This window comes from Dacryopinax primogenitus (assembly GCF_000292625.1).
Source record: "Dacryopinax primogenitus strain DJM-731 SS1 chromosome Unknown DACRYscaffold_3, whole genome shotgun sequence".
NCBI lineage: Eukaryota > Fungi > Basidiomycota > Dacrymycetes > Dacrymycetales > Dacrymycetaceae > Dacryopinax > Dacryopinax primogenitus.
This window is the reverse complement of record NW_024467200.1, coordinates 1,079,880-1,107,859: the sequence shown is the minus strand read 5'-3', so window position 1 is coordinate 1,107,859 and position 27,980 is coordinate 1,079,880. Positions and strand designations below refer to the sequence as shown.

At 53.8% G+C, this 27,980-nt stretch overlaps 10 protein-coding genes across 10 annotated transcripts; 2 read left to right on the top strand and 8 right to left on the bottom strand.

Annotated features, from left to right (window-relative positions):
- Positions 1-25: 25 nt before the first annotated feature.
- DACRYDRAFT_104803 (Galactokinase) lies at positions 26-2,016 on the top strand (the record flags this gene model as incomplete). The annotated part of the gene is made up of 8 exons (XM_040767980.1): positions 26-105; positions 161-247; positions 297-540; positions 608-821; positions 885-1,376; positions 1,448-1,729; positions 1,789-1,947; positions 2,000-2,016. 8 exons carry the CDS (start codon positions 26-28, stop codon positions 2,014-2,016), a joined length of 1,575 nt encoding a protein of 524 aa, XP_040631804.1.
- Positions 2,017-2,286: 270 nt separating this feature from the next.
- On the bottom strand, positions 2,287-5,795 carry DACRYDRAFT_114226 (uncharacterized protein; the record flags this gene model as incomplete). Its single annotated transcript, XM_040769779.1, has 9 exons — positions 5,493-5,795; positions 5,318-5,427; positions 5,204-5,258; positions 4,205-5,154; positions 4,086-4,154; positions 3,866-4,025; positions 3,693-3,810; positions 2,421-3,645; positions 2,287-2,368 (listed from the first exon to the last, which is right to left on the bottom strand). Exons 1-9 carry the CDS (start codon positions 5,622-5,624, stop codon positions 2,287-2,289), a joined length of 2,901 nt encoding a protein of 966 aa, XP_040631803.1. The 5' UTR covers positions 5,625-5,795.
- Positions 5,796-6,577: 782 nt separating this feature from the next.
- DACRYDRAFT_20501 (uncharacterized protein) lies at positions 6,578-8,879 on the bottom strand. Its single transcript, XM_040771951.1, has one exon. It carries the CDS (start codon positions 8,627-8,629, stop codon positions 6,821-6,823), a length of 1,809 nt encoding a protein of 602 aa, XP_040631802.1. The 5' UTR covers positions 8,630-8,879; the 3' UTR covers positions 6,578-6,820.
- A 552-nt stretch (positions 8,880-9,431) lies between these two features.
- DACRYDRAFT_104800 (uncharacterized protein) lies at positions 9,432-10,570 on the bottom strand (the record flags this gene model as incomplete). Its single annotated transcript, XM_040767979.1, has 2 exons — positions 9,432-10,423; positions 10,516-10,570. 2 exons carry the CDS (start codon positions 10,568-10,570, stop codon positions 9,432-9,434), a joined length of 1,047 nt encoding a protein of 348 aa, XP_040631801.1.
- A 1,951-nt stretch (positions 10,571-12,521) lies between these two features.
- DACRYDRAFT_98671 (uncharacterized protein) lies at positions 12,522-14,045 on the bottom strand. The gene is made up of 5 exons (XM_040777541.1): positions 13,887-14,045; positions 13,692-13,827; positions 13,047-13,631; positions 12,847-12,993; positions 12,522-12,797 (listed from the first exon to the last, which is right to left on the bottom strand). Exons 1-4 carry the CDS (start codon positions 14,018-14,020, stop codon positions 12,889-12,891), a joined length of 960 nt encoding a protein of 319 aa, XP_040631800.1. The 5' UTR covers positions 14,021-14,045; the 3' UTR covers positions 12,522-12,797; positions 12,847-12,888.
- A 1,883-nt stretch (positions 14,046-15,928) lies between these two features.
- Positions 15,929-16,415, bottom strand: DACRYDRAFT_20499 (uncharacterized protein). Its single transcript, XM_040771950.1, has one exon. It carries the CDS (start codon positions 16,385-16,387, stop codon positions 16,127-16,129), a length of 261 nt encoding a protein of 86 aa, XP_040631799.1. The 5' UTR covers positions 16,388-16,415; the 3' UTR covers positions 15,929-16,126.
- Positions 16,416-16,678: 263 nt separating this feature from the next.
- Positions 16,679-17,542, top strand: DACRYDRAFT_93315 (uncharacterized protein). Its single transcript, XM_040777144.1, has 3 exons — positions 16,679-16,812; positions 16,864-17,047; positions 17,098-17,542. The coding sequence occupies exons 1-3, from the start codon at positions 16,761-16,763 to the stop codon at positions 17,336-17,338; spliced, it is 477 nt and encodes a 158-aa protein (XP_040631798.1). The 5' UTR covers positions 16,679-16,760; the 3' UTR covers positions 17,339-17,542.
- Positions 17,543-17,750: 208 nt separating this feature from the next.
- On the bottom strand, positions 17,751-18,407 carry DACRYDRAFT_47027 (uncharacterized protein; the record flags this gene model as incomplete). The annotated part of the gene is made up of 2 exons (XM_040774735.1): positions 17,751-18,070; positions 18,164-18,407. 2 exons carry the CDS (start codon positions 18,405-18,407, stop codon positions 17,751-17,753), a joined length of 564 nt encoding a protein of 187 aa, XP_040631797.1.
- Positions 18,408-20,531: 2,124 nt separating this feature from the next.
- On the bottom strand, positions 20,532-22,285 carry DACRYDRAFT_20498 (uncharacterized protein). Its single transcript, XM_040771949.1, has one exon. The coding sequence runs from the start codon at positions 22,249-22,251 to the stop codon at positions 20,890-20,892; it is 1,362 nt and encodes a 453-aa protein (XP_040631796.1). The 5' UTR covers positions 22,252-22,285; the 3' UTR covers positions 20,532-20,889.
- Positions 22,286-25,939: 3,654 nt separating this feature from the next.
- On the bottom strand, positions 25,940-26,543 carry DACRYDRAFT_20497 (uncharacterized protein). The gene has a single exon (XM_040771948.1). It carries the CDS (start codon positions 26,126-26,128, stop codon positions 25,967-25,969), a length of 162 nt encoding a protein of 53 aa, XP_040631795.1. The 5' UTR covers positions 26,129-26,543; the 3' UTR covers positions 25,940-25,966.
- Positions 26,544-27,980: the final 1,437 nt, after the last annotated feature.

Below are 27,980 nucleotides of genomic sequence, written 5' to 3'. Positions count from 1 at the left end.
GTCAAAACGACTTTCTGGAACGACAATGGCAGAACTACCTATACCCGTATTCCATTCCCTGGACGAGATTCACGCCGATGGAGCGAAAGCTGCTCTGGCTCAAGCGTGCGTCTGCAGCGACCCTTGAATGTTCATGAATTAATATAGGGTCTGGATACAGGGAAAGATGGAATAACCTGCTTGTGAGATTTGAGAAGATCTTTGGATGCAAAGCGACCCATGTCGCCCGCGCTCCAGGACGAGTCAAGTTCGCTGTCACAACCTTATGATCCCAGAGCAGCTAACGGCCATCCTAGTCTCATAGGCGAGCACATCGACTACGCCCTTTTTGGAGTCCTCCCCACCGCGATCGAGAGAGATATTCTCATGGCTCTGTCTCCCTCCTCAGCCCCAGGAGGGCAAATAATAGCCGAAAACCTGGATGAACGTTATTCGCGCCAGGAGTTTGCGGCCCAGAGGGTCGGAGAGGAAGGGAAATGGGATTTGGGGATCGACACAAGAGAGCTGCGGTGGGAAAGCTATGTCAAAGCTGGGTATTATGTGAGTTTTCTCTCGCGCGAGTACTCGCGTACCTGCTCCGGCGGAAAGTCCTAATTCAGCCTCACAGGGTGTGCTGAACCACCACCTTGCTCACCCCACTTCTGTCCCCCAAAGCATGAATATGCTCGTAACAGGCTCTGTACCCGCTGGTTCGGGCCTGTCAAGCAGCGCAGCGATGGTCGTTGCCTCTACCCTCAGTTTCTTGGCCATGAACGACGCGTTGGGACAAGTGACCAAGGGGGAGCTGGTAACACTCGCCATGGAGAACGAGAAGCGAGTGGGTGCGTATTTTTCTCTTGTATTGATGTTTTTTTGTAAATGGATGCTTACATTTGAGGGACCAGGGGTCAACAGCGGGGGGATGGACCAAGCCGCTTCAGTGATCTCCACTCCTTCCGCCGCATTGTATATCACCTTCTATCCAGCACTCCGCTCCGCTCCCGTACGCATTCCTCGCACCTCACCCAGCGCAGTCTTCGTTATCACAAACTCCCTCGTGGTGTCGGACAAAGCGCTGTCTGCGAAAGTGAACTACAACCTGCGGGTGGTAGAAACTCTGGTCGCTGCACGAGTGCTAGCTCGTGCACTAGGCATGAAAGTAGGGGAAGGCGAGAAAGTCACCATGCGGGAGGTAGTGGGTCGTTGGGCAGGAGAGGGAGAAGGGAAAGACATGGGCCCGGAGAAGCTTGAAGAAGTTCTGCAGCGCCTGATACCGGAGGCGGAGCGAATCCTGGGAGAAGGGAATGGGAAGACCGGGCTGACCCATGAGGAGATGGTAGCTGCGAGTGGGTTGGACGAAGATGCGTTCCACCAGCTCTACTTGTCCTGGGTACAAGGTGCGCTCCCATCCATTCTATCTTCTATCCCCAAAAGTGGCAGTCGGGCCTGAAGCTGATCGGGAATCCAGTGGAAGCGACTGATTTCCGCCTCTACGCACGGACGAAACACGTCCTCTCCGAAGCACTCCGCGTCCTCCAATTCCGGAAGATCTGCGCTTCCCACCCCTCTAATGTCACTGCCACGTCCGTCAGCGAGCAAGAACATGGGGATGAGGTGCTGAAAGAGCTGGGAGAGCTAATGGATGCTAGCCAGGAAAGCTGTAGCAAGCTGTTCCAGTGCTCGTGTCCTGAGCTGGATGAGCTTACGCAGTTAGCGAGGGAGGCGGGCGCCTATGGAAGTCGCCTAACTGGTGCGTCTTCAGTCCATGATCTAGGTGGTGTCGCTGATACCTTTGTGAACGCTGAACAGGTGCAGGATGGGGAGGGTGTGCTGTGTCGTTAGTTGCCGAACCGCACGTGCCTGCGTTTATCGAACAGATCAGCAAGACCTATGCCCCATATAGGGCGCTGAGCAAGGAGCAGCTCGAAGCGGTCGTATTTGCAACTAAGCCGAGCAGCGGCGCTGGAGGTTCGTTCAACAATTACATTGCAATAGGCTTGCAACTAATTTGGTGCATCAGTTTATGTTGTTGAATGATGAACACACGACTAGGTATGCTGAGATGCCATTTGGGTTACGCACGAGATACCATAATCGTACAAGGGAAGATTTCTAACTAGTTGACTTGTTGTATTTCGAAGAACGAATTAAGTGATACCTCCAAGGAGCAAGGAAGTTACAAAGAGGGGCAAAGAACCGGGAAGGCTGTTCTACTCAGCCTAGTCGTACAAGGAGCCGAACCATCCCCCACTGCCAAAAACGGAAGCCCATAAAGAAAATAATACTTTACAAAGGCTGTGGACAATATTACGGTGGTGGACGGGGACTCGGAGCGCCTTGTGAAGGCGTCCCCACTTGGTTACTGAAATACTGCGTCCATGACTCAAAACTGCCGCGGGTCGTCAGCACTCGGCACTCCCGAAGTGGATAGCTGCACGAACCCAAATCCGTAGGGCCCACCTGACCAAGCAGGCATTCCGCTAGCCGCGTTGGCAAATGAGCTTACACCGGGCGTTGGCGGCTGAGGAATGCCAAGAAAGTTTTGACCTGGCCAAGTTTGTGGTGGCGTGGGCATGTCGTTAAAAACTGAAGGTTCTCCATTCGAGACGTAGGACATGCCTCCTGGAGACTGGGAAGGACCGGACGTCCTTTCTTCTGCTCGGTTGAAGGACTGACTTGGTTCAGCGAAGAAAGACATCGGATCGGAGCCAAAGAGAGACATGAGAGCGTCGCCCTGCAGCTGAGGGTAGCTGAAAGTGGATGTATCCCTACCAGAAGTAATTGGTGTGGTGTTCTGCGGTCCCTGAGGATCTACGAACCAAGTGGAGGACTGAGCGTTAGATGCCGGAGCCGTAGGGGAGACGTAGTTGCCCATCGCCTCGTTGTATGCTGAGCTCCTGACGTCCATTGACGGATACCCGCCGTCCGGAGGCAAAGGCAGCGTAGAGGAGGGCGTCGAAGAGTCGGGAGAGATCACGGTCGGTTTGTTAACGTTCCGATATCCTTCCGGAGGGGTGGCAGTCACCGAGGGAGGGAATGACGCCGAAGCCGCAGGCGAGTTGGAATAGGAATTGCTCGTCGAGCGCGTGGGGGCCTTGGCGATTGGCCGAACACCGTCAACAGGAAGGGTTGTTGACGAGGTAGACGAGCTCTGAGCGGCACCAGGCGAGTTCTCCGAACTGCGTTCGCGTTTATTGGATCCGGTGAAATCGGGTGGACTGGCTTGAGGAAGGGGGAGGTCGCCGAAGGAAGCAAGTTCGCAGAGAATGTCCCAGAGTCGTCCAGCGGAATTCCACGAACGCTCCGCCATCTTGAGCACTTGCATGCAGTTGTGCGTGTCCTGAAGCTGGGAGGTGGGATCCAGCTTCATGCCCGTCTTCTTGCCCCCCCAGACGTTGATGAGGAGAACGATACCCGACGTAAAGGCGGAAACGATGATTCCGGGGAGTATGGTGGCTTTTCTCCGCCGGACATGCTCGCATATATGCGCACTTGAACGGGCAGCGTTGCTGCATATAGCCAAGGAGGGGAAGGAGAGCGGAGACGGCCGACGAGGGGAGGGGATAAACGGACGGTGGATGAGGATCTGAAGCTGGTAGTATGTCGAAAACAAAGTAGCTGATTGGTCGAACCAGAGAGAATCCTCAACGCTCGGATCCCATTTTACTAGAGCAATGATGAGCAATGACCATGAATGATTTGGGGATGCTTACGATGAGCGGGAACAGAATCGATCCATTTGTTCAGGGCCGAATCAAGCTCGGCAACGATGTGCTGTTCCCAGCGTGCACCGACAAAGCCGAGCAACACTTTGGACTTGTTAATCGAGTACTATAGGACGCGTCAGGCTCCATCCTCCTTCCTGGTGATGAAATGGGAAGCTTACGATAGTACGCAAGGCAAACGCGAGGATCTGCATAAGCCTCAGGTAGCAGAGGAAGAACGACACCTTGGACGGCTTGTTGTTCGGCTGTACGAACCGTTTTCCATTTTCGTCCGGTTCCCAGTGCTCGTCATCGCATTCATGTGGGAACTCGACATCGAAACTGAAATAATAAGGGTATTCGTGTCAGCCTCCACCCACTTGTCCAGATAAGTTTACGTACTCCTCGTCATGGATCGCACAAGGCAAGCCCAGGGCCGAGCTCACCATCCTGTCCATGGCTACAAGACACCTGCAAGGACCGGATTAGAATCAGCACCTTCAAAGTCCCTGAGCGCTTACCAAAACGCGCGTTTCCAGAGCTCGTCGTCCACCATATCGCCACCACGGTACGATTTCTGACGGTGGGCGCCAACGTCCTGGGCAAAACGAAGGCCGACACCGACGACGGTCCAACAGGCATGGGGCACGCTGGAGCCCTGGAGGAAGATGCAGGACAAGACGAATATCTGGAGATCGAAGAGCGAGGGTCGGGCCATGATTGTTTTTCTGAAATTCTTGATTTGTTCGAAATATTTCCACCCTGCGGAATGGCGGGTAGTCGCGTTGGGATCGATTAGAACGCGGGGATCATCGCTGTACCGCGACCCAACAGCCAAGGTGAGCATCACCACGGCTGTGAAGGACATGTCGCGCTCGTGCAGCTTGTCCGCCAAGAGCTTGTCAAACGTGGGTCGATGGAGAAGGGGCCAAAAGTTGTTCGAGTTTTCAAAGTAGAGTTCGATGAGGGAGTTCATGAGATCCTCCTCTGGCCACTCGACGGGAACGCGCCATTCCTGGTTCGCCCAGGTACGGAGTTCCCATTCGTAAGGCTGCCAAAACTCGGGCCGACGGTTCCGCAACGTGTGCTCAACAGGGACCTCAAGGTCGAGATGAGCGGGAGGACCACCCGTATACTCACGCTTCAGGTCGCGCGCGGCAGCGACGAGCATGAACCCGCTGGATTTGCCGTGATAGCGTCTTTGACCCGTAATGTCTATATTTTTCATTCGCTCTGTAAGCGGGCCCTGGATGATAAGGTCGTCGTCTGAGCTGTAGAGATCGTCCTCCTTCGGGTCTGGATTGACGGGAAGGGGGATCCCAGCGGGCGCCTGGCGAGTTTGGGAACTGTGCTGCCCGAGCTTGGAGAGCAGCGAATGGGGCTTCTCGGCAGGTGGAGGCCGACCAGACATGTACGCCTCGCGGCTGACGGGAGGTCCGATCTCGGCAGAAAAGTCCTCTCCGGGGAACATCTAGCATACATGAACATTTGGCAACATCAGGTCAACTATTGGGACTTACACGAGCAAGGACAGCTTCCATCTTCACAACTCTGTTTTCAAGTGCCTCCACATACCTGCGCAGCACGGAGTTAGTACAACGAGTCATTTCAGCACAGCAGATAATGACACGCACCCTTTTGGCGGACCACGTTTTTTCGCTGCCTCGATATAGGTGCACTCGTGGTGATAAGCGAGGCAGTTCGAACAGCGGTTGTTAGGCATCGTCGGCCCGTCGCATCGGATCTGTTATTCACAGAGAGAAGATGATAAGGTCAGCACGTATCTTGAGCCAAAATCGCGCGACTCGCCTTTTTCCTGCGACAAACGTCGCACGCCCTCTGGATCCTGCGTTTCTTCGACGCGGGATTATCGTCGTCGTCCTCGGCCAAGCGACCTTTGGACGACCCGAGTTCATCGTAGTCTTCCTCTCCTGAGCTCATTCCGGATGCCGGGGATAATCAGATTTGTCGGTGAGAGTGAGTAGAGCGGTGTGTTAGTGAGCAGGGCGGCACAGCAGTAATAGAAGGAGGATTGATAAACCCCCTGAGAGATGGGAGCAAGTGCTGACCACGGTCTGTTCTTGTCACGGGCGAGTGACGCACAGTCGCTGCGCGGCAGGGGATGCGAAGAGTGGGGCAAAGCAAGGGTGGAAGGGGTAAATGAAGTTGGTGTCTCCGCTTGAGCCAGCCGTTCCAGAAATGGGCCGCGTATGTAAGCAGTATAAGTAACACGAGTAAGCCTTTCCCCTCGGGGGTATTGCTGTGCAAAGCAAAGGTTGTTTATCAGATGGGATAATAGTCAAGCGAGATAGCCAAGTGACGTGGAAGTAGGAGGAGGAGGAGGAGAACGGAGGGAGGGGGATGACTCTGGTGACAACAATTGACTGCGCTCAATAATGATTTGCCTCTTCGACGTTGCCGGACCTATTGCGCGGCCCTGTTACTCTCCGAAGGGAAAGTGGCGCGCTTGGCTCATGCCGCTCTTCTGACTCGGCGCACAGCCTCAATTGTGCATGGACCGCGCACGGGCGCTCATCATCTGCGACATAGAGTACTGTGCAATTTCACCACGTCATGAGCATGGGCACTGCAGGGTTATGACCGTGTAGGAGGCTGTGAATACTTGGCATTGACTTCGCATTTGTTCAAGAAAGGGAAAATAATACAACAGGGTAGGGAGACGAGGCAGGTTCGAGAAAGGCAGACTAGGCCTACTAGTGGGGGATTGGGAGCGGGTACCATAGGGGATGAAAGGACTAGGATTGTGGAGGTGGTTAGGGCGCGCTTGGGATTATTCAGTAATAGGCACGCATTGTGATAGATGTGGTTGTGGTTGAGAGAGAGAGAGAGAGAGAGGGATGCATATGCGTTGAGGAAAAGGGGGAGGGCATGGATCGACGGCCAAAGGTCGCATAGATTGGGTAGACATTGGTTCGGGTAGGAGAATGTTGATGCGTGCCAATGGGAAAAAGAGAAACGTGTGAACAGCTTGAACAGTTGGAAAAAGTACAGTACCGTGCGCGAGGTCCAGGCAGGTTTATCCCAAACATGAAACATCGGAAAAGCAAACAAAGACGAACGAGTCAGTCAGGGTAGAATACAACAACACCATGCATGAATGCTCATTGCTGGCCCCTTCACCAGCCAGCGATGTGGTAGTCGTGGTGCGCCAAGCCTTCAGCCAGACTCCGTGTCCGCTGGAGCGCGTTCGCCTGGCGTTGTTCTGTCCGTTCAAGCGGGGTAAGGGGCCGAAGGCCAGCCACAGACCGCCGCTTTGCGTTATCCGGGGGTACCTCGGCCTGTGCCCATTGTCCAGGTTGCGGGGCCGATCCGCGCACTTCATCCTTGAGTGCCGCTCGATTCGGCCGAGGAGGGTTCCGAACCACGTCGTCCTGGCTCTGTGTGCGGGGGATATTATTCGGGAATCCCGTAGCCCTGCTTGCACGCATCCACAGCAACTGTCTGCGCACACTCTCAGACAGTTCGTCTGACATCATGATCCTCGCGGCTGTTCGAGGCGTGTTCTGAGGGGCAATCTGTTGGTTGTAAGGATGGGGAGGAGGAACGAAGTCAATCGGTTGTGTAGGAAGGGTCTCCGGTTCGGTAGTCTCGATAGGGGCAAAGCTGACTTGATGTATTCCATTCGCACGTGGTGGGGAAGTACGAGCTGGCGAGGTGCGAGATGACGGCGGGCGCTCAACGATCGCCGGTGTGATGGGGTGTGCCCGCTCCGCAGACTGCCGCAACGGTGTAGGTGGTGTAAGCCGCCTGGACCCATTAGTCCCCGTACGTGAGCTACGCCGGCTCGCAAACGCCTCCAAACGCTGCTGAGCCACGCTCTTTGACATGCCGAGATCGGGCTCCTCCGACTCGCTGTCACTCTCTTCTTCGTCCGAGGGGCGGCCTTTGAGCATCCATCCACGCGTACTGCCCGTCACACTTTCTCCCGCAGTAATGCTTTGATTCTGCACCGTTGGCAGGGCGGCGGTGCTCTTGCTCAATTTGAGTGGAGCAACCGTCTTCTTCGGATGAGTCACCACAGCCGGCACCAGTTCCTGATTCGGCCGCAGCTCGACGGCCGACTTGCTCATCTTTAGATTATCTGCAGCGATGGCTTTCGCCCAAGCGTCACTGCTTTGGGTGCGATTTAGATCCGCTGATCTCAATATTTCCGGATCTGGGTGGAACAGCCTAGATAAGCCGCCTCCTATCCTTCCTAGCTCAACCAGTTCGACTCGTGATGGGGTGCGCTTCTTGGCAAACATATCTCGCTGTCTCTGTGCCTCTTCCGCGGCGCGTTGAATCTCAGCTTGCCTTGCCGCCTCCGCTTCGTCCTCGACGTCCGTTTCCGCATCAGAATCGTACCACTCGGAGTCATCATCGTCATCCCCCTCTTCGACAGACGAAGAACGCGGAGGCGATCTATGCGTAACAGCATGGGCATGTGTAGAGTGTTTCGCGTGTGGTGGGGTGGGTGCAGGGCTCGGGGGAGGAACAGGGGGTAAATTGCGTGCCATGACCGTCACCGGCGTCGGAGGTGGCACGCGCAATCGGGATGGGGAGACAGCCGGAGGGGGTCGATGACTCATGACACTTGCTGGGGTAGGTGGCGGAGCCTTGAGAATCCTAGGAGAGCTCGAAGGGATGCATCCCGCCTGAGTTGGGTCAGGTTCCCTCCGTTTGGTGACTTGTGGAGAACCAACTCCAAGAGGGACCTGCGGCTTTGGCGCCTCTTGCACTGGAGGCGCTGGATCCGATCCGAGGAGGAATACTGGTTCCCTGCGCTGGCTCTTCTCCCGCAAGACCACAGGCTCGCTATCTACCCTCTTCTGGGTCCCGTTCGTCTGTTTCTTCTCCGTTCCTGAGCGTTGTGCACCTGGAGAAGGGGTGGGCTTGACATATCCAGTGCCAAGAACGCGCGCTTTGGCACTGGGATGCTTAATCATCCTAGTGGGGAGGGGGTGTGGGTACATCATCTGTCGTTTACTCTTTGTCCTCGGGAGGGTTACTTGCATGGGCTGGGGGGAGGGATCTTCGAGAGTGTGGATCACCGGGTGTGGGTGGTGATGGAGGTGTTGTTGCATATGTTGCCGCTGTTGAAAAGCTGCCTGACGTTGCTCTCGGTCCCGAGCTGCCTCCACCTGCTCATTGAGCGAACGCTCATGCAACGTTCTAATGGTCGGTGGTTGTTGTGACAGTGGTGATGAAATTCCGGAGAAAGGAATATGTTGATACGTACTTGTTGAAGATGGTTGCTTCGTTTGAAGATGGAAATGAAGTTGGTGCTGGCGCCTGTATGGTGGCAAAGAGGGTGTCGTATGCTTTCACGATGGGTCATGGCCTTGTCAAATGACCCATATGAATAGCGAAGACCCGGACAGACCGATGAGAGGAGGTGTGATGGTGGGACCCCGGATACCGGATCCAAATAGGCCCGCTCAACGGACTCTAATAAAATACAAAATATACTTCTCGGTTATGGCAAGCCCGGATTCCCGGACCGTCCGCGTTCGGAACAGCCCGGCCACAACGTTGCCAGGTTAGCAATTGCGGTCTGTTGCCATGCTCCTGATCACGGGGTGGCTGGGAAACAACACCTTTTACACTTTACACGGACGCTAGTGGACTTACAACTACATACATGAATACAATCGGGGCCATCACATGACAATCACATACTAAGTGTCCTTCCAAAAACAGCTGCACCAATTCCGGAAAAATCCGTAGCGCCCACGATCATTTTCTTCCTCAACATCGAGACCGGGGACGCGTGTCCTGCCCGAGGGTACTAAGGAAAGCGTGTCCAATGGGGGCACTGCGCGTGCTAGAGCCCTCGCCCAAATCTTCGTCCAAGTCGTCTTCGGAGGGGTCGAGAATGTTCGAACCTTTGCGCTGACTGCCCAGACGGGCACGCCTTCCTGTATCCATGTCGATGAAGACCGATCTGTATGGGTAACCATCTGTCAGAGGGGGATCCGGAGGAGGTTCGTTATTGAGATAAGCTAAAAGATTCCAATCCCTGGCCTGCGCAGCGGCCTTCCTGAGGATAGGAAGGTCTACCGGCGAGAACTTCAGACGTCTTTCACGTATTCTGGACGAGTGCAAGTCACTGCCTGGAGGGGGACCCGGAGGAGGTTCGTTATTGAGATAAGCTAAGAGATTCCAATCCTTGGCCTGCGCAGCGGCCTTCCTGAGGATGGGAAGGTCTACCGGCGAGAACTTCAGACGTCTTTCACGTTTGTTGGATGTGCGCGAGTCAATGCTTGGAGGTGCGTCTTTAGAACTTTCGTTCTCTTGCTTGACCGATGTCAACCTCGATTGGATATCGGAGGTCTGCAGAGGGTCTGCAGGGGCGTTCCAATTTTGAATGCTGTGATGAACAGTGGGTCCGCCGATCTCCTGGCGCCCTGGGTCGGGTGGATTGATGGGCTTCTGGAGTTCGCGGGGAGCAGAAGGGCCCGCGATCTTGGGACTGGTCGGTCTATCGAGAATTGACCAGTCGACAGGATATCCAGCAGGCACGCTGCTAGCTGAGGCACGAGTCTGCAGAGGGTCTGCAGGGGCGTTCCAATTCTGAACGTTGTGATAAACAGTAGGGCCACCGATCTTCTGGCGCCCTGGGGAGGGTGGATACGTGGGATTCAGGAAGTCGCGGGGAACAGAAGGGCCAGCGATCTTGGGTCTGATCGGTCCGTCGAGAATCGACCAGTCGACAGGATATCCAGCAGGGATGTTGCTAGCTGAAGCACAATTGTCTATGAAAACGAAAGTTGAGATATTGATAGCTAGCGAAGACCATCTATCGTCGTGGAGATTAGGAGAAAGCACATACCATTGGGCATAACATCATTCGGCTGTCCGCCCTCGACAGAAGCTTTCTCTCCCATACGGGAAGAACGGGGAGGGGTGGCCAATGGAGCATTAATAGAAGGCGAGGGGGCTTTGACTCCGTGGAACCTCCATCAGTGAGTCAGGTGATGTGACGCCAAGGAACGGACTTCCTTATCCGGCAATTCAAACATTGAACTCTCAACTTGGCATAGCGCACTCCAAAAGCGCATCATTTTGTACCTCACGAATCTATGGTGGAGGAGTACCAAATCGCTTACACCCGAGTTTGCTTTTGGCTCCGAAATGTCGATTTGCTGGTATCTCAAGGTCTTACGACTTCCCAAGGAATCGTAATACATTTGCCTGCTGGAATCTGTTCGATCTCCAAACCTCTACCCGTGTTACAGTTGACATCCACATTGCCCAGCCATCTATCCATACACTAGATAGCGAACGAATCTCAAGCCCAAGTTCTCCCTCCAGCCACTCTACTTCTCGCTCCAGGTGCAGCTCAACTGATTAGGAATGAAGTTCGTGCGGTACTGTAAATGTCGGTCTAGTTTATTAATATTAGAGAACTGCGCTGAACACAATCGCACTACAGTCTGAATTCTTGCCTGTGGAAAGCTGTGCTGACCGATGACATATCCCAAAGAGACGTGGTGAAATGAAGCCGGGGCTTTGGCACAAATGAACATTTCCCATGGGAAGTGTTCGTGGACATTGTTTGTTTTTCCACACAAAAAAGGCACCAAGACAATAGCCAATCACAAAGGCATTAACTGTTGCTGCTTCTTATGCAGGTGTATGACTTCATCATTTACATCCCATTGCCCCGTTTGGCCTTTGCTGTTCCTTGGGCAAAGTTTCACACTTCGATCTTGCCACAGCCTATAGACATGTATGGAAGGTTACATCCTTCCTCTATGCAACCAAGCTAATTACAATGTTGTAATTAGCCAATCGTGATGTGACTTGATTAATCAAGTCACATCACGATCGGCCTCACAACCCCCTAAGATATTCTTCCAAATACGCGGAGAGATTGGTCTCCACGTATTTGGAAGAATATCTTACTCAAGCGACCGCACCCCAAGGCCCACTCAAGCACGGGCAGAGGTGTAGCAGGATGAGAAGAACCCCCCGGGCAGGGGTCTCGGAAACGTTAACGTTCCTCGGAACGACCCGCATCACCCTTCCCTCATTCAGTCATACGACCCGCTGCCATGGACCAAAGTCGTCAGGAGGGGGAAAGATGCCGTAATCACCTGCTCGTCGTGTAATATGGCCCGTTTCGGGGAGCGCGTGTAGCACGGGACCGATCAACCGATCCACCAACCGCCCGCTACATAAATATTTCAAATAATAAATATTCTAAGATGGTCAATAAGCAACGTTATTCATCAAAGCGGGCCGTCTCGGCAGGTGCGAAACGGAAACCCCCTTGCTTCTAGGCAGGTGTTTCTCGGCCATAGGTGCCTGCACCGCCTTGACGCAAACCTGTCAACAATATCCCAAGATCAAAATGTCGTTTCCCATCAGCTTATGGGAAGCACTTCCCGATCTGGTACGTAAGAGAAGTCAATTATATTAGAGCGGGAAAGCTGCAGTCTGGACGCGAATTTCGTTGCTACGGAAGGATAGGGGTTGTACGTACACACGCGGGTTGTACGTACGTGAGCATGAATTGGCTCGTGCGCTCGCCCCTGTGCAGGGCTGAATGAGAGAGCGATGGTACGGTGTGGTATGCCCGCACGGGCTGACAGATTTGTGGACAGGGGAGACACTCGGTGTCCGTCATGGCACGCAAGGGGGGCGAGAACACGACGGCGACGGGACCTGAAAGCTTGTGCGAAGGTTACGGAGTGATGATCTCGACGCCCCAAACGCCACTCGAACCGTGGAATGTTGAGCTGCAACAATGTACAGAGCACTCGAGAACGTGTCAACATTAACTTCAATTTGGATTGCCTACTGTACGGATGAGCTCTGCGTGAGATGATAGAGGTGATAGTGGGATATGGACTACATGGAGACATTATTGTAACAGAACGAAGGCAAAGGAAACGTCACAGGAAAAAGAAACGCAGGTAAACAAGGAAACCAAAACGAGAGCACATATATACACAACACAGACAGTAGCACATCCAAAAGGAGAGACTCGACTCGCCACGACTCCTTGCCTGATTATAGCAATGCAAACCCTGAGAGGAATTGGTATTACCAGTTAACGAGAAGAGATTGAGGGGAATGGGGGTTCTATATGGAACACGTAGTACTTTTCTACACAACAATTAGCCCTTGCAGTTGCGAAGGATCGGAGACGACTCACGATGGTCGATCAACGCGCAGCCAGTCGCGATTAAGATCGATATTAGACATCTTCTGGCGGGGCAGGGCCGCTGAGGACACAGGTCCCCTTTTGCATATGGTAACGAAGACCATTGGAGTTAAGATACGCTTTGGTACAACCAGGGACCTAAGTATATGCGTTAGCATCTGTACTTCGTATATAAAGAAGGGCACACTTACTTTACACTTGAAGGGCTTTACTCGCTTCTGGCCCTCGGGAAGCTCGTCGTCCTTTTTTGACTTCCTGTCCTTGCCGTACTTGATTTTGCGACCCGCGATCCCACCTGCCGTGAGCGTCTTCGTGTCAATACTGGGGATGGTGATCCCCAGACCCCTGGGCTTCTCGGCTGGTAGTGGCTTGTTGACAAGTGAAGGAGGGACGCTGTATGCGGGGGAGTCGTGGTCTAGGGGGTCGAAACCTTGCATCACATCGTACTCCGGCACCAGGCTGGGTACGTGTGGCAGGCCGTATGGTTCTGATACGGGGAACTCGGGATTGTAGAATGTTGGAGCCTGGTAGGCAGAGTAGGGTGGGTAGTTGAACTTCATCTCTGATGGTGAGTAGGGGAAAGATGAGGGGGGTGGTGTTGCGGGGCCTTCTGGACCAACAGACGATCGAGGGGAAGCGGTTTGCGGTGTCACGGGTGATGTGAGTAAACTCTCATCGTCTGAGAACTGCTGCGGCTGAACATGCCGTTCCTCGTAATGTTGCAGTAGCTCGTGAAGACCGGGCAGTGCGAGGCCGCAGCATGTGAAGTCCTTGCACTGAGAGGAACGGGCCACATCAGAATGGGCGAACAATGGGACAGGCCTGGGAATACTCACGTAAGTCTGATCCACTGTTGACCAGGCGTCGAAGACAGCGTGAGAAGGCGGGGAAGCACCCTCCCATTGCATGGCTGATGGGTACTGGAATGAAGAGGGTGACATTACGCTATGGGAGAGTGGTGAAGCGGGGATCCTGAGGACAATGGCGGACCCGATCAGCCTATGATCGGGTGACAATGCGAACACACGTACTCTATCTCCATTGTCTCTCTCCAGCTGGCGATCGACTCGTGTAGCATCATATGGTCGTCCGCCTCACTCAGTGAAGAGGAGGAGCGGTACGCGTTGCTGTGATTTTGAATGTCCATTGGTGCGACTGCAGGCATGGTAGACAGTGGAGGGATGATGAGAAGGGGTGAGAAGGAGGTCGAAAGCTAGAAAGGGTGAAGGTTGCGAGATGAGGAAAGGGAGGGGGAGGAGATTATAGTATTGGTTGAGTTTAACACCGGGGAGGGGATTGTGGTTGAACATCTATGAAGGATCGGGGGGTAGATATATGCTGGGTGGGAATTGGAATGGGGGGGAGGGGGAGGAAGGGGCCCATGAGAAGGAGCGCTGCAACCGGGAGTCCCGTCCAAGAGTGAATGGATGAGCCAATAGTTTGGGATTAGGTGGGACGAGCAAGGGAACGGGGTGCCAGGGGGGAATACCTAAAAGTCGCGTGTATGCGCCCTTGCGCGTATGGGCGCCGTCGTGTGTGCGCGTGTTAATGGACCCCCCTCATCACCCTCTCGAATACGTTGCACCGCACTTAACCCTTCTGACGTTCTGGCCCGTGTGCCACACCATCCTTTTTTTGCTTCCTTCCTCCGTTCCCGCGGAATCAGCCCCACCCTTTGCCCAATCTAAAATGTATTTGTCCTGCTATGGTCATATCCCCCAAGGCGTAAGGTTGGCCTCAACCTTCCACCACTTTTCCATCTTCACTCTCCATAGCTGCAGCCTCCATCTGTTAACCCACCCCCTATCTATCCCCTCTCAGGACCGGAACGAAACCGTTACTGCCCTTCTCCGGACCCATCACCGTGATTCTAAGCTTCCGTCAATTCAAGCAGTCTTCCTATTCAATTGAATTGAATTCTTCCGTTCCCATATCTCTCCTATGTCATAGAGCCACTTCTCAACAAGTTCAATATCGCTTCACACAAACACACCATTACATTTACGGCAGCTCCGCTGTGCCGTATGCCGAACAGAACCCCTTCAATTCATCCCTTATCCAGTAAGTGGCGAGACGAGTCCAGGGAGACCAGTATCCCACGCGCACACATGGTTACCAAAACGTGGAGCCGCGACTCCGCCTCCGCGACCCGTTGCCCCCAAGTCCCTCTTCAGCACCGTTGACCATCATATTACATCCCTTCCCTCACCCTCACTGGTCCCAGATTCGGTCGCCGCTGCCCCCGATCTAGATAGCCGTTAGACCAGGAATTCTACCAGCAATCCCAAGACCCGAGGAGACCCGCGCAGGAACACGAGATACGACGAACGGCAATCGCCAACCAGCTGCCGCTCTCTCTCCTCCCTTGGGGCAGTCAACAAGCCAGCCACCCCGCGCCGCCCGGCTGGAGCAACGGTGCGCAAACTCCCCGATTTAATTGTCATAAATCCAGGGGGCTGCCGCTCCTCAACTACCCGCCCCTTCGGGCTCCGTGTTTCCCCCCCAGATTTCACTAAAGATCGGGCTTATCCACTTATCCACCTTGCCCCGCCATATGCAGATATGTATCGTGACCGACTCACCCCAAATAAGCGTTTATGGAGTTCATTGTGCACTAGAAATGTCGTTGGGAGAAGTACTTCTCCTGACGACGTTTCTTGTGTCTGGCTCCGCGCATATCCCCACTTCTGGGAGAGGGGTGGCAATCGGTATCGTGATATACCGATCTACCACAGCTTGCCGAACGCATCCCATCCGGGTACCGGGGCGTGTTTCGACGCACATGATCTCCATCACCTCCAGCAAGTCTTCTCTCCACGAAGATGTCAGAGCGCACCAACAATACAGCGACAGCGGTGGGAACTGGTGGGAGAACATAATTCCCCCCCAACACTCCCAACAACTGGTCTTCGCACTGAGGCGCGATGTGTCCAAAGGAACATGACATTACAACAATGAAGACAACCGCGCTAACGGGCAACTCCAATGATTCGCGTCGTCCCGAGCCTGACAATGAGACGTGGACAAAGGACAACCATGTGAAATGATAGACCACCACATTAGAGGGCGCTAGCCACCAGGCGCACGCTAGTGTCCCTTAAACCAGCCCGAACCCGCGCCTTGGTGGCAGTCACCAAATCTCTGGCAAAGGAAGCGCGAAGCAAATTGCGGGAAGATGGCGCGGAAAATCCGACCGTCTTATCATGCGCTTCCCCTCGGCTTGTTGAGCACAAGGCTATCAGAGGGCCCTTGCCAGCGCATTAAGCCTCATCTACGCATCGTACGTCGATGCAAGCCAGATAGAAACATGCTTCCCACCGCTGTTGAAAGATTTCAATACAGAAGCAGCGACGTTCCAGCAACACGTAGAATCATCGATCAGCATCGAAAAACGATCTGCAGGAAGCGGACCGTAAGCCCGAAGAGACTTCAACGACACGGCACACGGCCGGAATGTCGGGGCCGACAGTAGAATGAACGGCCCGCACCGAGCAACGCGGTACCGCGACGGGGTCCGGGCTTGATCAGGCATTGCGATTGCCATTCAGAGAGGTTAACCCGATGGTATAGGCGCGAATAGAGTTGTTCGTTGCTGGGCAGCCTCCATTTTGTAGAAGGCCGTGTTAGATTTCGGCGTAGAAAAGACGCGGCGTGACTTCGGCGTGTTACCGCGGACCCTGAGCTTGGGCTGGAAGCACAAACCCACAAGGACGTATTTTACTTCCGTGTGGGTAAGTGCTTGCCCTGAACAATCCACAGTTGTACAGTTAATGCGGAACCAAATGTCATTGAGCGGACTGGTGAGGACGACAGGCATCGACTACGACAGTGCGAGTACCAGCGATAACTTCGACAGTCTCTACGCCGGCTATCGACTCGCGCCCGTCGTTTACATCTCACCCAGCATGATAATTTCCAAGCAAAACCGCAAGGTCATCTTCGAGAGCCTCTTCAAGGGTGCGTGATTCAATGCGGCATAATGATGCATGAGGCTGATATTGGGAACAGAGGGTGTTATGGTCGCTGAGAAGGACTGCAACGCTCCCAAGCACCACGAGATTGATGTGCCCAACCTGGAGGTCATCAAGTCCATGCAGAGCCTGACGTCGAAGGGCTACGTCAGGACTCAGTTCTCCTGGCAATGGTACTATTACAGCTTGACCAACGAGGGCGTCGAGTACCTGCGCGAGTTGTGCGTCTGATATCAATCCCCTTCTGTGTAGTATACTGATGCGCCTGCAGCCTTCACCTTCCCGTTGAGATTGTACCCGCAACCCACAAGAAGGCTGCTCGTCCGCCGAGACCCGCTGGGACGCGTGGTGGCCGTGAAGGCGGCGATGGTGCCTACCGCGCACGTGGTGACCGTGGCGATCGTGATGGCTATCGTCGCAGGGATGATGGCGAGAAGAAGGAGGGTGGTGCACCGGGGGAGTTCCGCCCGCGGTTCATGGGGGTTGGCCGTGGTCGTCCCACGACTGAGTAGATGGCTTAGCTTGGGTGCGCGCACGAGGAGCTGTGATGTGCATGCTTGCTGGAGTGTGCGATGGGTTGCCATGTAAAACGCTATGCTCGGGCTATGCCATGCGACGTATTTCCATGTTTAATCTCATGGGTTCAATCACACTACACTGTGCTGCGAGGATGAAGCATTGTATGCTATTGTTGGATACCCATGCTGTAGGATCAGATGACAGCGCATGAGAATGCACATGAGTGATCAGATATTATCGATCCGCGCGGCCCGACAGGTTTCAACTTCCAACAATTGTTGATCATACAGCATTGTACATTTGGTGAAGACAATACTAAGGAGGAATAAGGTAATACGCGGTATCAGAACCCTTTGTGAGGCATCCAGTCCGTTAGTTCTTTGCTGGCGAACTTTGAGAATCTGTTCAATTCAGCTTCTGATTGCACTTACCTGGCGCTTTATCCTTCTTGGACGGCTTCGGTTTGCGCTCGTACGCATTAGGTTCAGGCTCATCATGTAGCTCCTCCACCGTCGTACCCCCTGATTCTCTTGCGCGCTCACCGCTGCCACTCGAATCCCCCGAGTCTGACCGATGCGGATCGTGGTTGTGATGACGATGCTTACGGGCGCGACGTGATGGTTTCGCGCGATCGAGGTCGGCACCCGAGCTATCGGAGTCTGACGAGTCTGATTCTTCAGAAGACGACTCGTCGAATGGTTTGGGCTTATGATATATGCAGCATACTATTCGAAAAGAACACTCGGTCAGCACAGGTTGGCCGTAATGAGCTGACAATGGGCGGAACATTGTCAGAATACAATTGTAACAATACGCACTCTTTGACTTCTTTCGGCCCATCCCTTCGTTGTCGATCACATCTTCACTCCAGACGACGTGAGGCCTGGCATCAGGTCCACCACGTAGATGCAGCACACCGTCGTACTCTCGAGGGCGAGATGATTCTCCGGACTCTTCGGCGCTGTCCTCCCGAGGCTGTGACTGGTCGATGATGAGAGTCCTTGAACCGTTCGACGGCATGTCCGTGTCGGATCGGATACGTGTTTGTGTACGATAGGACATGGTGGATGTAAGCGTAGAGAAGTATTGAATAGTGCTAGGGATTGTTGTAAGTGTGCCCTGAGCTCCGAGGCGATGAGGTCACCAGAAGAGGTGGTGAAGGCGAACGGCTGTGTGATGCGGGCGGATGGACCTTGAATGGTCACGAGCGATTGTTTCTCGTAAATACCAGCACAGCCACGTGACCATGCGTCATCAACCCGTGAGTGCCGCCTAACCCCGCGTTGTTATTCCCCCACCAACTCGCCAGCGATTGTTTATCGAATTCATCGAATTCAACCCTAAAGATCTATGCAGCGGATCAGACCGCTAATATGGTCCGTCAACGCTAGAAGCTGTTATGAAGCTGTTCCTGTCCCTGTGCTTTCCTGTTTATCCGGCCTGCGCAATCTCTGATGGTGTGCATCAGAATCCAGGGCGCGCATCTTGCCGGAATATTTCATGTCAAGCAATTGTTGCGTGGAACATTCTCAGCCGCCTTCCTACTGTACACAGCTCTGTTCGTCAGCTGTGGATGACCAGGACTCCCGATTAGAAATTTGGCCACGGCAACTGGGGTAGCTGAGAAGATCGCACGGTCCTTCATTTCATCCGGGTTCATCTGCTTGACAGGACTGCTGGCATTCATCTATCCGGCGCAGCACTAGCACCGATTTTCTTGCTTCGCGTATCATCCAAACATGTCTTCTACTTCCAGAAAGAGTCCTGTGGGGAGCTTACAAAGGCCAGGCGAGCAGGCAGCTTGACAACCCCTCTGATTGTCGGGAGATTTTCCCCATTTGTGATCCGGCCTGACGCCCGTCGGTTGAACTTACTCCAGAACCATGGGAATTCGGGACCTCTTCTCGGAAATCTACGAACAAGTCGGATGGTGACATTTCGAACTGAACATTTCGAACTGTCAAGGTCGACAGTTCGACGACCAACCTTGACATCCGCTAGCTAAATTATCACCGGCTTCTGTATCTTCTCACCGAGAACTGACAATACGATCATCTGGAGAAGCTCTAGTTCGGAAGCAGTTGTGCCGAGTTTTCCGCCATCTGCCTCATCTGGCCGGATATGTTCCTTCGGTTTACTTTTCCTATATCGTATTACTCGTCAAGTCCGGACTGATAGCCGGACTCTCCTTGATCGACAAGCAATGATCTTCACGTGGGACTGTGAAAAGACCCCTGAAAGTGATGACTCCAGAGAAAGCAAACCTTCTCGGCAAAGTTTGGTATCCAGATGACCTGCCGGCGGCTCAAAACCTGCTTCACGACATCTCGGTGCCTGTACTCTTAACAATCTTTCGCATGGTGGCTCGTCCTATCGGCTGATGCTGGTTTCCCCCAAAGGCCGTCAAAATTTCAGCTAACTTCAGGGCAGAGCGCTCAATCCTACCACCCTGATATTCTGCAAGGGTGAAGATCGTTCCCCGTCGAAACCGGACGTCGACCTGTCGCGGCGCAGCATGGTCCGAGCGCACGTTCTGAATACACCACATTGGCCCATTCACCCTATCAGGATTCCCACTATCCATTCCAAGCACGGCAAGGCCCGAGCGCACGGTCCTATGTGCGGAATCTACTTTCGGAGGCCGAGAGATCAACAGTTGATCGGGCTGTCCAACATGAGTGGAAGCCACACCGTTATCAGCTGTCCGTGACTAATCCGTTGAAAGAAACTCTGTATCCTCACAGTCTCTCATGAACGCGTTCCTGGGGAACACGGCCACACATGTATTTCTCGGATAAACACAGGTGTCCATATCATACCTTATTTGAGGTCCCTGAGACAGGCCCCGGTTGACAGGTATGACGGGGCGGACGGTGCCTGTACCGCGCTGAACTCGGTCCGAGGCCACAATCTGGAAACGGAGAATTGTAAGGGGCAGGCTAAGCTGGAGGGTCGCTCTCTATTCTTTCACACTTCCAAAGGGACTGGGCCTTGCTATAACCAGGACCCCGGAGGAGGGATGCTTCCTATGTGTGGATAGCAACCGGAACTGAATGATGATCCACCCCATTACAACGAACCCTTTGCAATGTGAAGGAAGATCTTCCCACTGCACTTATTGAGCAACCGCTGGATGGCTTCCGAAGTAGAGGCGATTAAGGGACAATAATATGGATGCAGGAATGACATTTATTCTCCAATTCCGGCAAGTAAGACAAGAATGTCGACAATTTGAGTTTTGGAACTTCTAAGATACAGAGGTAGGTACTGGAGGGGTACGATATGTACGGTATGTGACAGAGAGAACAGAGCAGATCACGAAAAGACAGACAAGCCGACAGGCAGATCCCAAGGTGAAAGAGTGTATGTGCAGGGCTACACGTGTTTCCAAGTATACGAGACAAGAGGGAAACGAAATGAGAGTGAGACACAGTCAGAGTAGATGCAAACAGCCAAAAATACAGTATGTAAGATGACCAGCAAACAGGTGATTCACAGGTTTTTTTTGAGATGACAGACAACAAGTCGAAGTAGATGAACACGTTCACGCTACGATGTGCAGCGTGAGTTTGCCGCTGCCCGCAACTGCGAGCGCGGCGCTGAGATCTTCGTCCGAGTGGATGAATATAAGGCTATCGAGTTCCACCGAGCCGAGGGAAGTACCCGAGTCTGACCGCGCACGAGACGAGACAGACGTCATGGACGTGGGGGACATGGGCGAGGTCGGAGAAGACATTGCGAAAGCGGCGAGGTTGCGGCGGCTTGCTTGCTGGGTAAGGCCTTTCTTCGAGTAGGCCAAACGCCATTTTTGTTGGTTGTTGTTGTTAGTTGTAGTGATGATTGTAGGATCTTGCAGGCGTAGGCCTTCGGTGTCGAGGAATTTTTGTTCTAGACGCATACGGAGCTCGGGAAGGTTCACAGAACGCGCCGCTTTGAAGGAGACGATCGCGCCCGTGTCAACATGACATGCCTTGACCACGAACATGGGGAAGCCCGAGGCGGCGTCATCTCCAGGTGGTGTTTTTGGAGGCGAGGTTGGGGTCGACCAGGGGAGATGGAATTGCCCTGGCGGCCGATGCTGGAAAGGCTTTGGGAACTGCTCAGGGGAGGAAATGCTCCCTGTCACGCTCTGTTTTCTCGGCGAGCGAGAGCTCCACGAAGTCCTAGTGTCTGTCATCGGTGAGGGCGGGAGAGACTTGTCCAACAGGATAGGATGCATATCCTCTTCCGCGTCGGTATCCATCGATATCCAGCTCGCGCCGTACTTGTCGTCATAATTGTCTGAGGCTGAGGAAGCGAGCGACCGGGTAGGACTAGTGAGGGACGCCTCGATCGATTCGTACAAATAGGCGTCGATAAGTTCTTGATCTCCCGAGGAAGGACGCAATGAGATGCCATTCTGCTGCGCGCGGAGCATGATACGATTGACGATGGTGTCGTCCACCCCCGCCCCGGTAGAGTCGCTATTGCGCGCGCTATGCTGAGGCAGGGGAGTGCTCACTAGTCGGTCATACTCCAGCGGCTCGGAGATATCCGTGCTCAGCGTCGTGACAGAAGAATACATGCTTTCGGGGAGGAGGACGTTGCTACTGCTTCCCACGGGAGCGGAGTACGGCATACTACCGACGTCGCCCGAGGAGAGGCTAGAGCGACTAGACTGCGTACCAAGGAGCGCAAGTCCGGTCTGCTCCAGATCGGGGGTGCTTTCCATGGGACTGCCTTGGCCAAATGATGGTCCAGAGCCAGCAGAATGGGCTGTCAGGGCCGGACTTGCGTGTTGACCGAATTGGAACCCGCTTTCGGCTGCGCTTCCCAGATGGGGCGTGTTAGGAGCAGAGATGAACATGCCGTTCCTGTGCTTGGAGTTCGAGCGCGCGTGCATCGAAAGATGCCTTTGATCGCGCATAATCGGTGGGCGGACGTTGTTATCCGTCGGTGGGGTGGCAAGACGGGGCGAGGGAGGAGACGGGAACATGGAAAGGGAGGAGCGTGAGTCGCGAAGGTTGAGCATCGAGCGCCAGTGCCGGGGCTTGCTGGGCTTGATCGGGAGGAAAGCTCGGGGCTGGTCTACCGTGATCGGGAAGACCTGAGAACTCGGGGATGCTAAAATCGGGGATGGGGCAGGGAGCGGAGGCAGAGGGTGTTCTTCTACATCTTCTGGGAGGATGATCGGGGATGGTTCGAGGGGGGATGGGGGGATGGGCGAGAGACCTCCAGGTGTGATCGACGGCTCGTATTCGGGGACAGGGGTCATCAGCCCCAAGCGAGAGAGCTGGTCGCTCGATGCAGCGCGTTTTCTCAGCATGGGGTTGAGCAAGCGCACCACGTCGTCCTCCAGCGGCGGGGGGACAGGGAACGAGTCCATAGTGAGGGCAAGCTCGTCATAGTAGTCGTCAGAGAGGACCGAGATATCCGTCATCACCGACAGAGGCCTCGCCTTGTGGTAGGACATGGTCATGCTGGAGCGGGAAGAACGCAAGAGACGCATCTCCGGGCTCACTGGCGCGTAACTGCTCCCGTCGGACATGGTGGTGCTGGTCGTCATGCTGGAAACAGACTCTTGCCTTCCACGGCCGGTGAGGAACGCCGGTGCGGAAAGGGGAGGCTGTTGTTGTTGCAGGGTATTAGGCGGACGCACTTTGCTCTCGGTTTCCTTATCGCTCCTCCAGTACGAGAACCACTCCCTGACGGGCTTGGCGAACCTCAGGTCCTCCGTGAGCGCGCTGTCCACACCAAACAACCAAGCTACGAGCGCGCCAAATTCCGTCTGCCGTTTTCCTATCATCGCCTGGGAGGCCTTGAACAAACTGCTCTTCCTGCTCAACTTGGGCATGCTCTCCGCGCCACCCAAAAGCATATCCCCACATGGCAAGGACTCGAAGGAGGCTGCGCGATCAGAGGGGTAGAGTTGTGCAGGTTCCTTGGCCGATCCTTTCCTCCGCGCCTTCTCCAGCATCACCAGCTCCGTCTCGAGGATCTTCTGCAAATCAAGACAATCCTCCCACTTCCTGCGAATGTAAAAGCATGTGCTGCGCGACCCTGAGCGGGTAGAGTACTGCGATGCGGCGGAAGAGCTGGACGCGTGTGCATACACCGGGTCGCGCGAGACGTACACTCCGTAATGCCACGCGCCGCTGAGCTTGACAGGGTCACATAGCACGGCGGTGTAGTGTTCCGGGCAGTCTTTGACGATCGCGCGACGGTAGTTCTGCGAGTTGATAGGCACGTCTGCAAAGGCCATCGTGTTTTAGAGGAGAGGGTGGCCTGAAAGGGCGTAAGGGTTAGAAACGCGGGAGGGGTTTAGAAGGCACGGACTGGGTGTACAGACCTAATGAGCAGCAGAGAAACCTCCTGTCGCGATGCGCGTTACCGGCGATGCGCAGCAAGAGAGCTACGGCCAGTAGACGACGGGCAAGAGAGTGCCGGTGGGTGCGCAAGGGAAACGGTGTGTGATACAGAGAGTGGAGGATATCGCCTGTGCAGCAGTGAAGGGAAAACAATCACTGCCGAGCGAGACAGGCGCGTCTCGGTACCTGTCAGGGTGAGGATCGTTTACGTGAGGGTGTTGGTCAGTAGCTGGGTTGAGGGTCAGCAGCTATATGCGCGTTACTTTGGAGGGGAGAACGTACTGTTGACATTCGACGTCGGAGAGGAGGTCGAGGGGAACACCGGAGATGTCGAGGAGGGAATGAGATGGTGGACGGAGGAGAGAGAGGGGAGGGGAAGGGGAAGATGGGAGGGGACAGGGGGAGAAGGGGAGAAAGGGACTGGAATGTGTGGTGAAATGGGATTGAATTACACTCTCTGGGCCCTTCAATGTGGCGATGAGGGCGGACCAAAAGTGAGAAATTTGGTACATCTTGGAATGCAATCAAATCAATAACTTATCACAATTCCTGGATGTTCACATAAGTTTCCATCACAGCAATTCACGTATCACAGCAACAAACCAATTGGGATTATTCCCTCCCCCTTCTTCCCCCTTCTCACAGGCACTGCATTAACCGTGTGGCCACCCATACACTCCCAGTCGTGTGCATCTGATTCAAGCTTACCTAACTTCTATTCACCATCTGGGGGGGCGGCCATTCTGCCCACTCCTCGTGCGACAGGGTCTGGCTTATCGAATGTATTGACTCAACTTCGTGCCCCTCTTTCTCATGTCTACCCTCAAGGGTCTGTTCCATACCACGCTCACCTAAGCACAGCATGACCCGCCGAGTACGGAATTCGCTGGCGGAACCGCGCGGAAAAGGAAGAGTGCGCAAAAACTGCCCCCGCAGAGGTCTGGATTCTCCTTTCACTTTACACAACTTCTCAAGGTATACACGTCACAGATATCACATCTTCCCTCCTCCGAAGCACATCTCCGCCCCACTAATACTTTATCCGATCTCAACGTCCGGGACGGGCCGGCCCTTCTTTCTTCACCATCGGTCGCTGAACGTGTTTTTCCAAGTCACCCACCTGTACGGAATTGAGGAATCCGAGGTGATACGGCCGGTGCGAACCGGGTGAACGTCGGAGTTGCATATTGCCAACGTCCACGTCGAGAGTTGAGAGCACTCGTACTCGAGGCCTCGAGCAAGCCACGCAGGATAACATTAATGACAGGCAGGCGGCACGTCCATCACAACTGTCACGCTTCACGGGGGAGGCACGTCGCCCACCCAACTGAACCTTGGATCCTGGATAGAGTACTCCCGCACGCACGTTAGGTTTGTCCCAAGAGGCATTAGCATTCCAGCACTAGCACAGTACTCTCCACTTACTGTCACAAAATTGCACATGCCGCGATGTAGATTGACCATTCCGAGTCAGTGTGGCGTCCAAGCTGAACCATAACAAGCTAGCTTGTTATGATCCTCGCTTGGAAAGGAGCGCTCCTTTCCAAGCGAGGATCGTGACCCAGCAGACGTCCGCGGGCCAGAGCCTATGTCCATGCCCACCTTACTGAACTCTACGCGCTCGTGCCCCCTCCCCTTCTTCTGCCCACTCGCCGATCCTCATCTCGGGCCCGTTCTCGCTCCGCAGGTCCCACAGCGGTCTCGACGGTTCCAACGGTTCCAAACAGACAGTCGGATCCAGCCTCGGGGACTTCCGGTACCCAATCATCATCCCCCAAGCGCCCAAAAGAAACTCTCATTGTCAGACCCTTTGCCAGTTCTTGCTAAACCGAGTCAGCAAGCTGATCTCCTCAGAGATGTGATACCGATTCAGGGCGCGAATAAGAACGAGACCGCGCCATTTTTCGGACCTTTGTTCCGTATATTGGGAATATGTTCTTTACAACTCCCTGTTGTACAAAATATTGTTTGTTTGCATGATCCGGAGTAGACAGCTTGTGTGTGCGTTCCCCTTACAATCCCTCAGGCGCTCCGCATCGCATGCAACCCAACGGTCTACGATTCCCCATTCTTCTTCCAACATTCTAAGCCAGCTCCTTCTCACCGTCCGACACTTCCCGATTCTGACGTCCTCTACATTTGCCCTTCTCCACTTTCAACTTCCCAGAGTGCACAGCGCTTCTGACCCAGATCTGCCTCTTCCTTCAGCCCCTCCTGACCAACAGTCTCTTTCCTCCATCAGTGTCTTTAATTCTCACCTCCTCATTCTCGTCGTCAGCGCTCCTCCACCCTCCGGCGGCCAACAACTGCCGAGGCAGACTCTTTACCCACTTCCAGCCCGAACCAACTGAACTCCGCCCGGCCGTCCCAGTCGGACAGCCCCCAAATCAGAGCAGGCTGCGGAACCCGGAAGAGCAGGGCCGCGGCTCCTACCATATCGGTGTGAGATTTACCACCCTCCCCCGACCACTCAGTGTGAGGCGTTTCGCAGATCCGCGATCCGCGATCCGCGATCATGCCCCTGGTCCTCATGCACCATCGATGGCCCTCGTGGATCGTCCTCCAGCCCAGGGAGAACTCGTCAATCTCCCGGTCGGCGGGCTGTGCCCTGACCAAGCCGTTTCCAAAATTTAAGGCTGCTGCGAAATGTGTACCAGTCCCGTTATGTCCGTTCTTGACTTGTGGACCGTGTGGGATGGCCAGGGCTGTGGAGTATCGGGCGGGGTGCCAGCGCAGTGCTTCAGTTAGTGGATCAGAAGCACTTGATGGGCGCATGGGAGGACCGGTCGCCAATCCGGCAGGAGTTATACGTAAGCCAGAAGCAGGTAATGGGGGAAACCCGCGGGGTCGGTATTGTGTGAGATATTCCTCTGAATATTGACAGTGAAGGATAGGATGTCCCTTGTACATGACGATCCATTGTAACCTACATGGCAACGGCGAAGACGCGAATGGGGAATGGGTTGAGGTGGCACGCATAAGCCTCGAGGCCGTCCCTTGTACCGCAGGTTGGGCAGTATAGTGTCATCTAATAATTAATAGCGACCCCCCGTGGCGGTGTAGACAAGCGCACGTGGCATTTGGGGGGTGCTAGACGCGGATGTCGGACCCTGACAGAAATTAGTACATTTTGTATTAGAGTAGTAATACAACTATTAATAAAAATTACCTGGACTACAAAAAAGTGTATAAAGTGTACAAAAGTGTACACTGGATTGTAAGAGCCCGGGTGAGACCCTCAAATGCGACGCGGATTTCGGACCCTAGCTCACATTTGTACACTTTCTAATAGCAAGATTATAAAATTTAATAATTTTCTGACTACACAAAAGTGTACAAAAAATGTACAAAAAATTGAAACAAAAATTGTGACACACTTCCGGAGGCGCGTGAATAGATTCCCAAAAACATCACGCTCATAAGGTGATTGGATAGGGGTGTCAGGGTCTGTTTCCTACTATGTGGGGAAGAAGGAAGCAAAACAATAATTGATAGTATCCAGACCCATACAACACAAATAATTAATTATTCACATTGTTACTGCTGCCACTGTGGAAAAATAAAGTGTGTGATTGTTGAATGTTGGTTGACCCTTGGAAATTAATTGGTATTTGACTATAGAACACAAGACACACAAAACAAACAAAAATGTGAACTGTTACACAAAGCATATTATCATGTAAGTGAATCAGGATTTGAAGGGGATTGCAGGGTATGCTTAAAGGGAACTTAATTGGTGTAGGTCGGAGCCTACAACACCCTGCTCTTCACAGAGAAGTGAAGACTGTGCAAGACATGAAGAAAACTTGACATCACCAAGTGAATGCCATGCCTGCTTGCCCTATGATTGCACCCCCATTCCACAGCCAGTATTTAGCCGTCAGAGTGCTAACTTGGAGCACCAGAGACTGGACCCATTACTTCAAAGGCCATTTGGACCTGCTGCCACAAATCTTGCTACTGTCAATGCAGTCCCTATATCATCACTCATTCCTCCTATGCAAACATTATCTCATCAGCAACATCTTGCTGAAAGGGCTTCTCAGCAGCATTGAAATTGGTCTGCCTCACAGCAAGCCTGCAGGGATAATGATTTTGGAATGCCTTTTGGTTGTCTAGACTTTGTGGAACTGCAGCTGGAAGAGCTCCAGCTACCACATCAAGAAGGAAATGATCTGGGACTTGGAGGGCAAAATGAGCAAGGGCAGAATGATGTAATTGAGGAAGAACAAAGGCAGCAAAGAGAACTGGAGGCACAAAATGCAATACAAGCATCACAAGTCCCCTG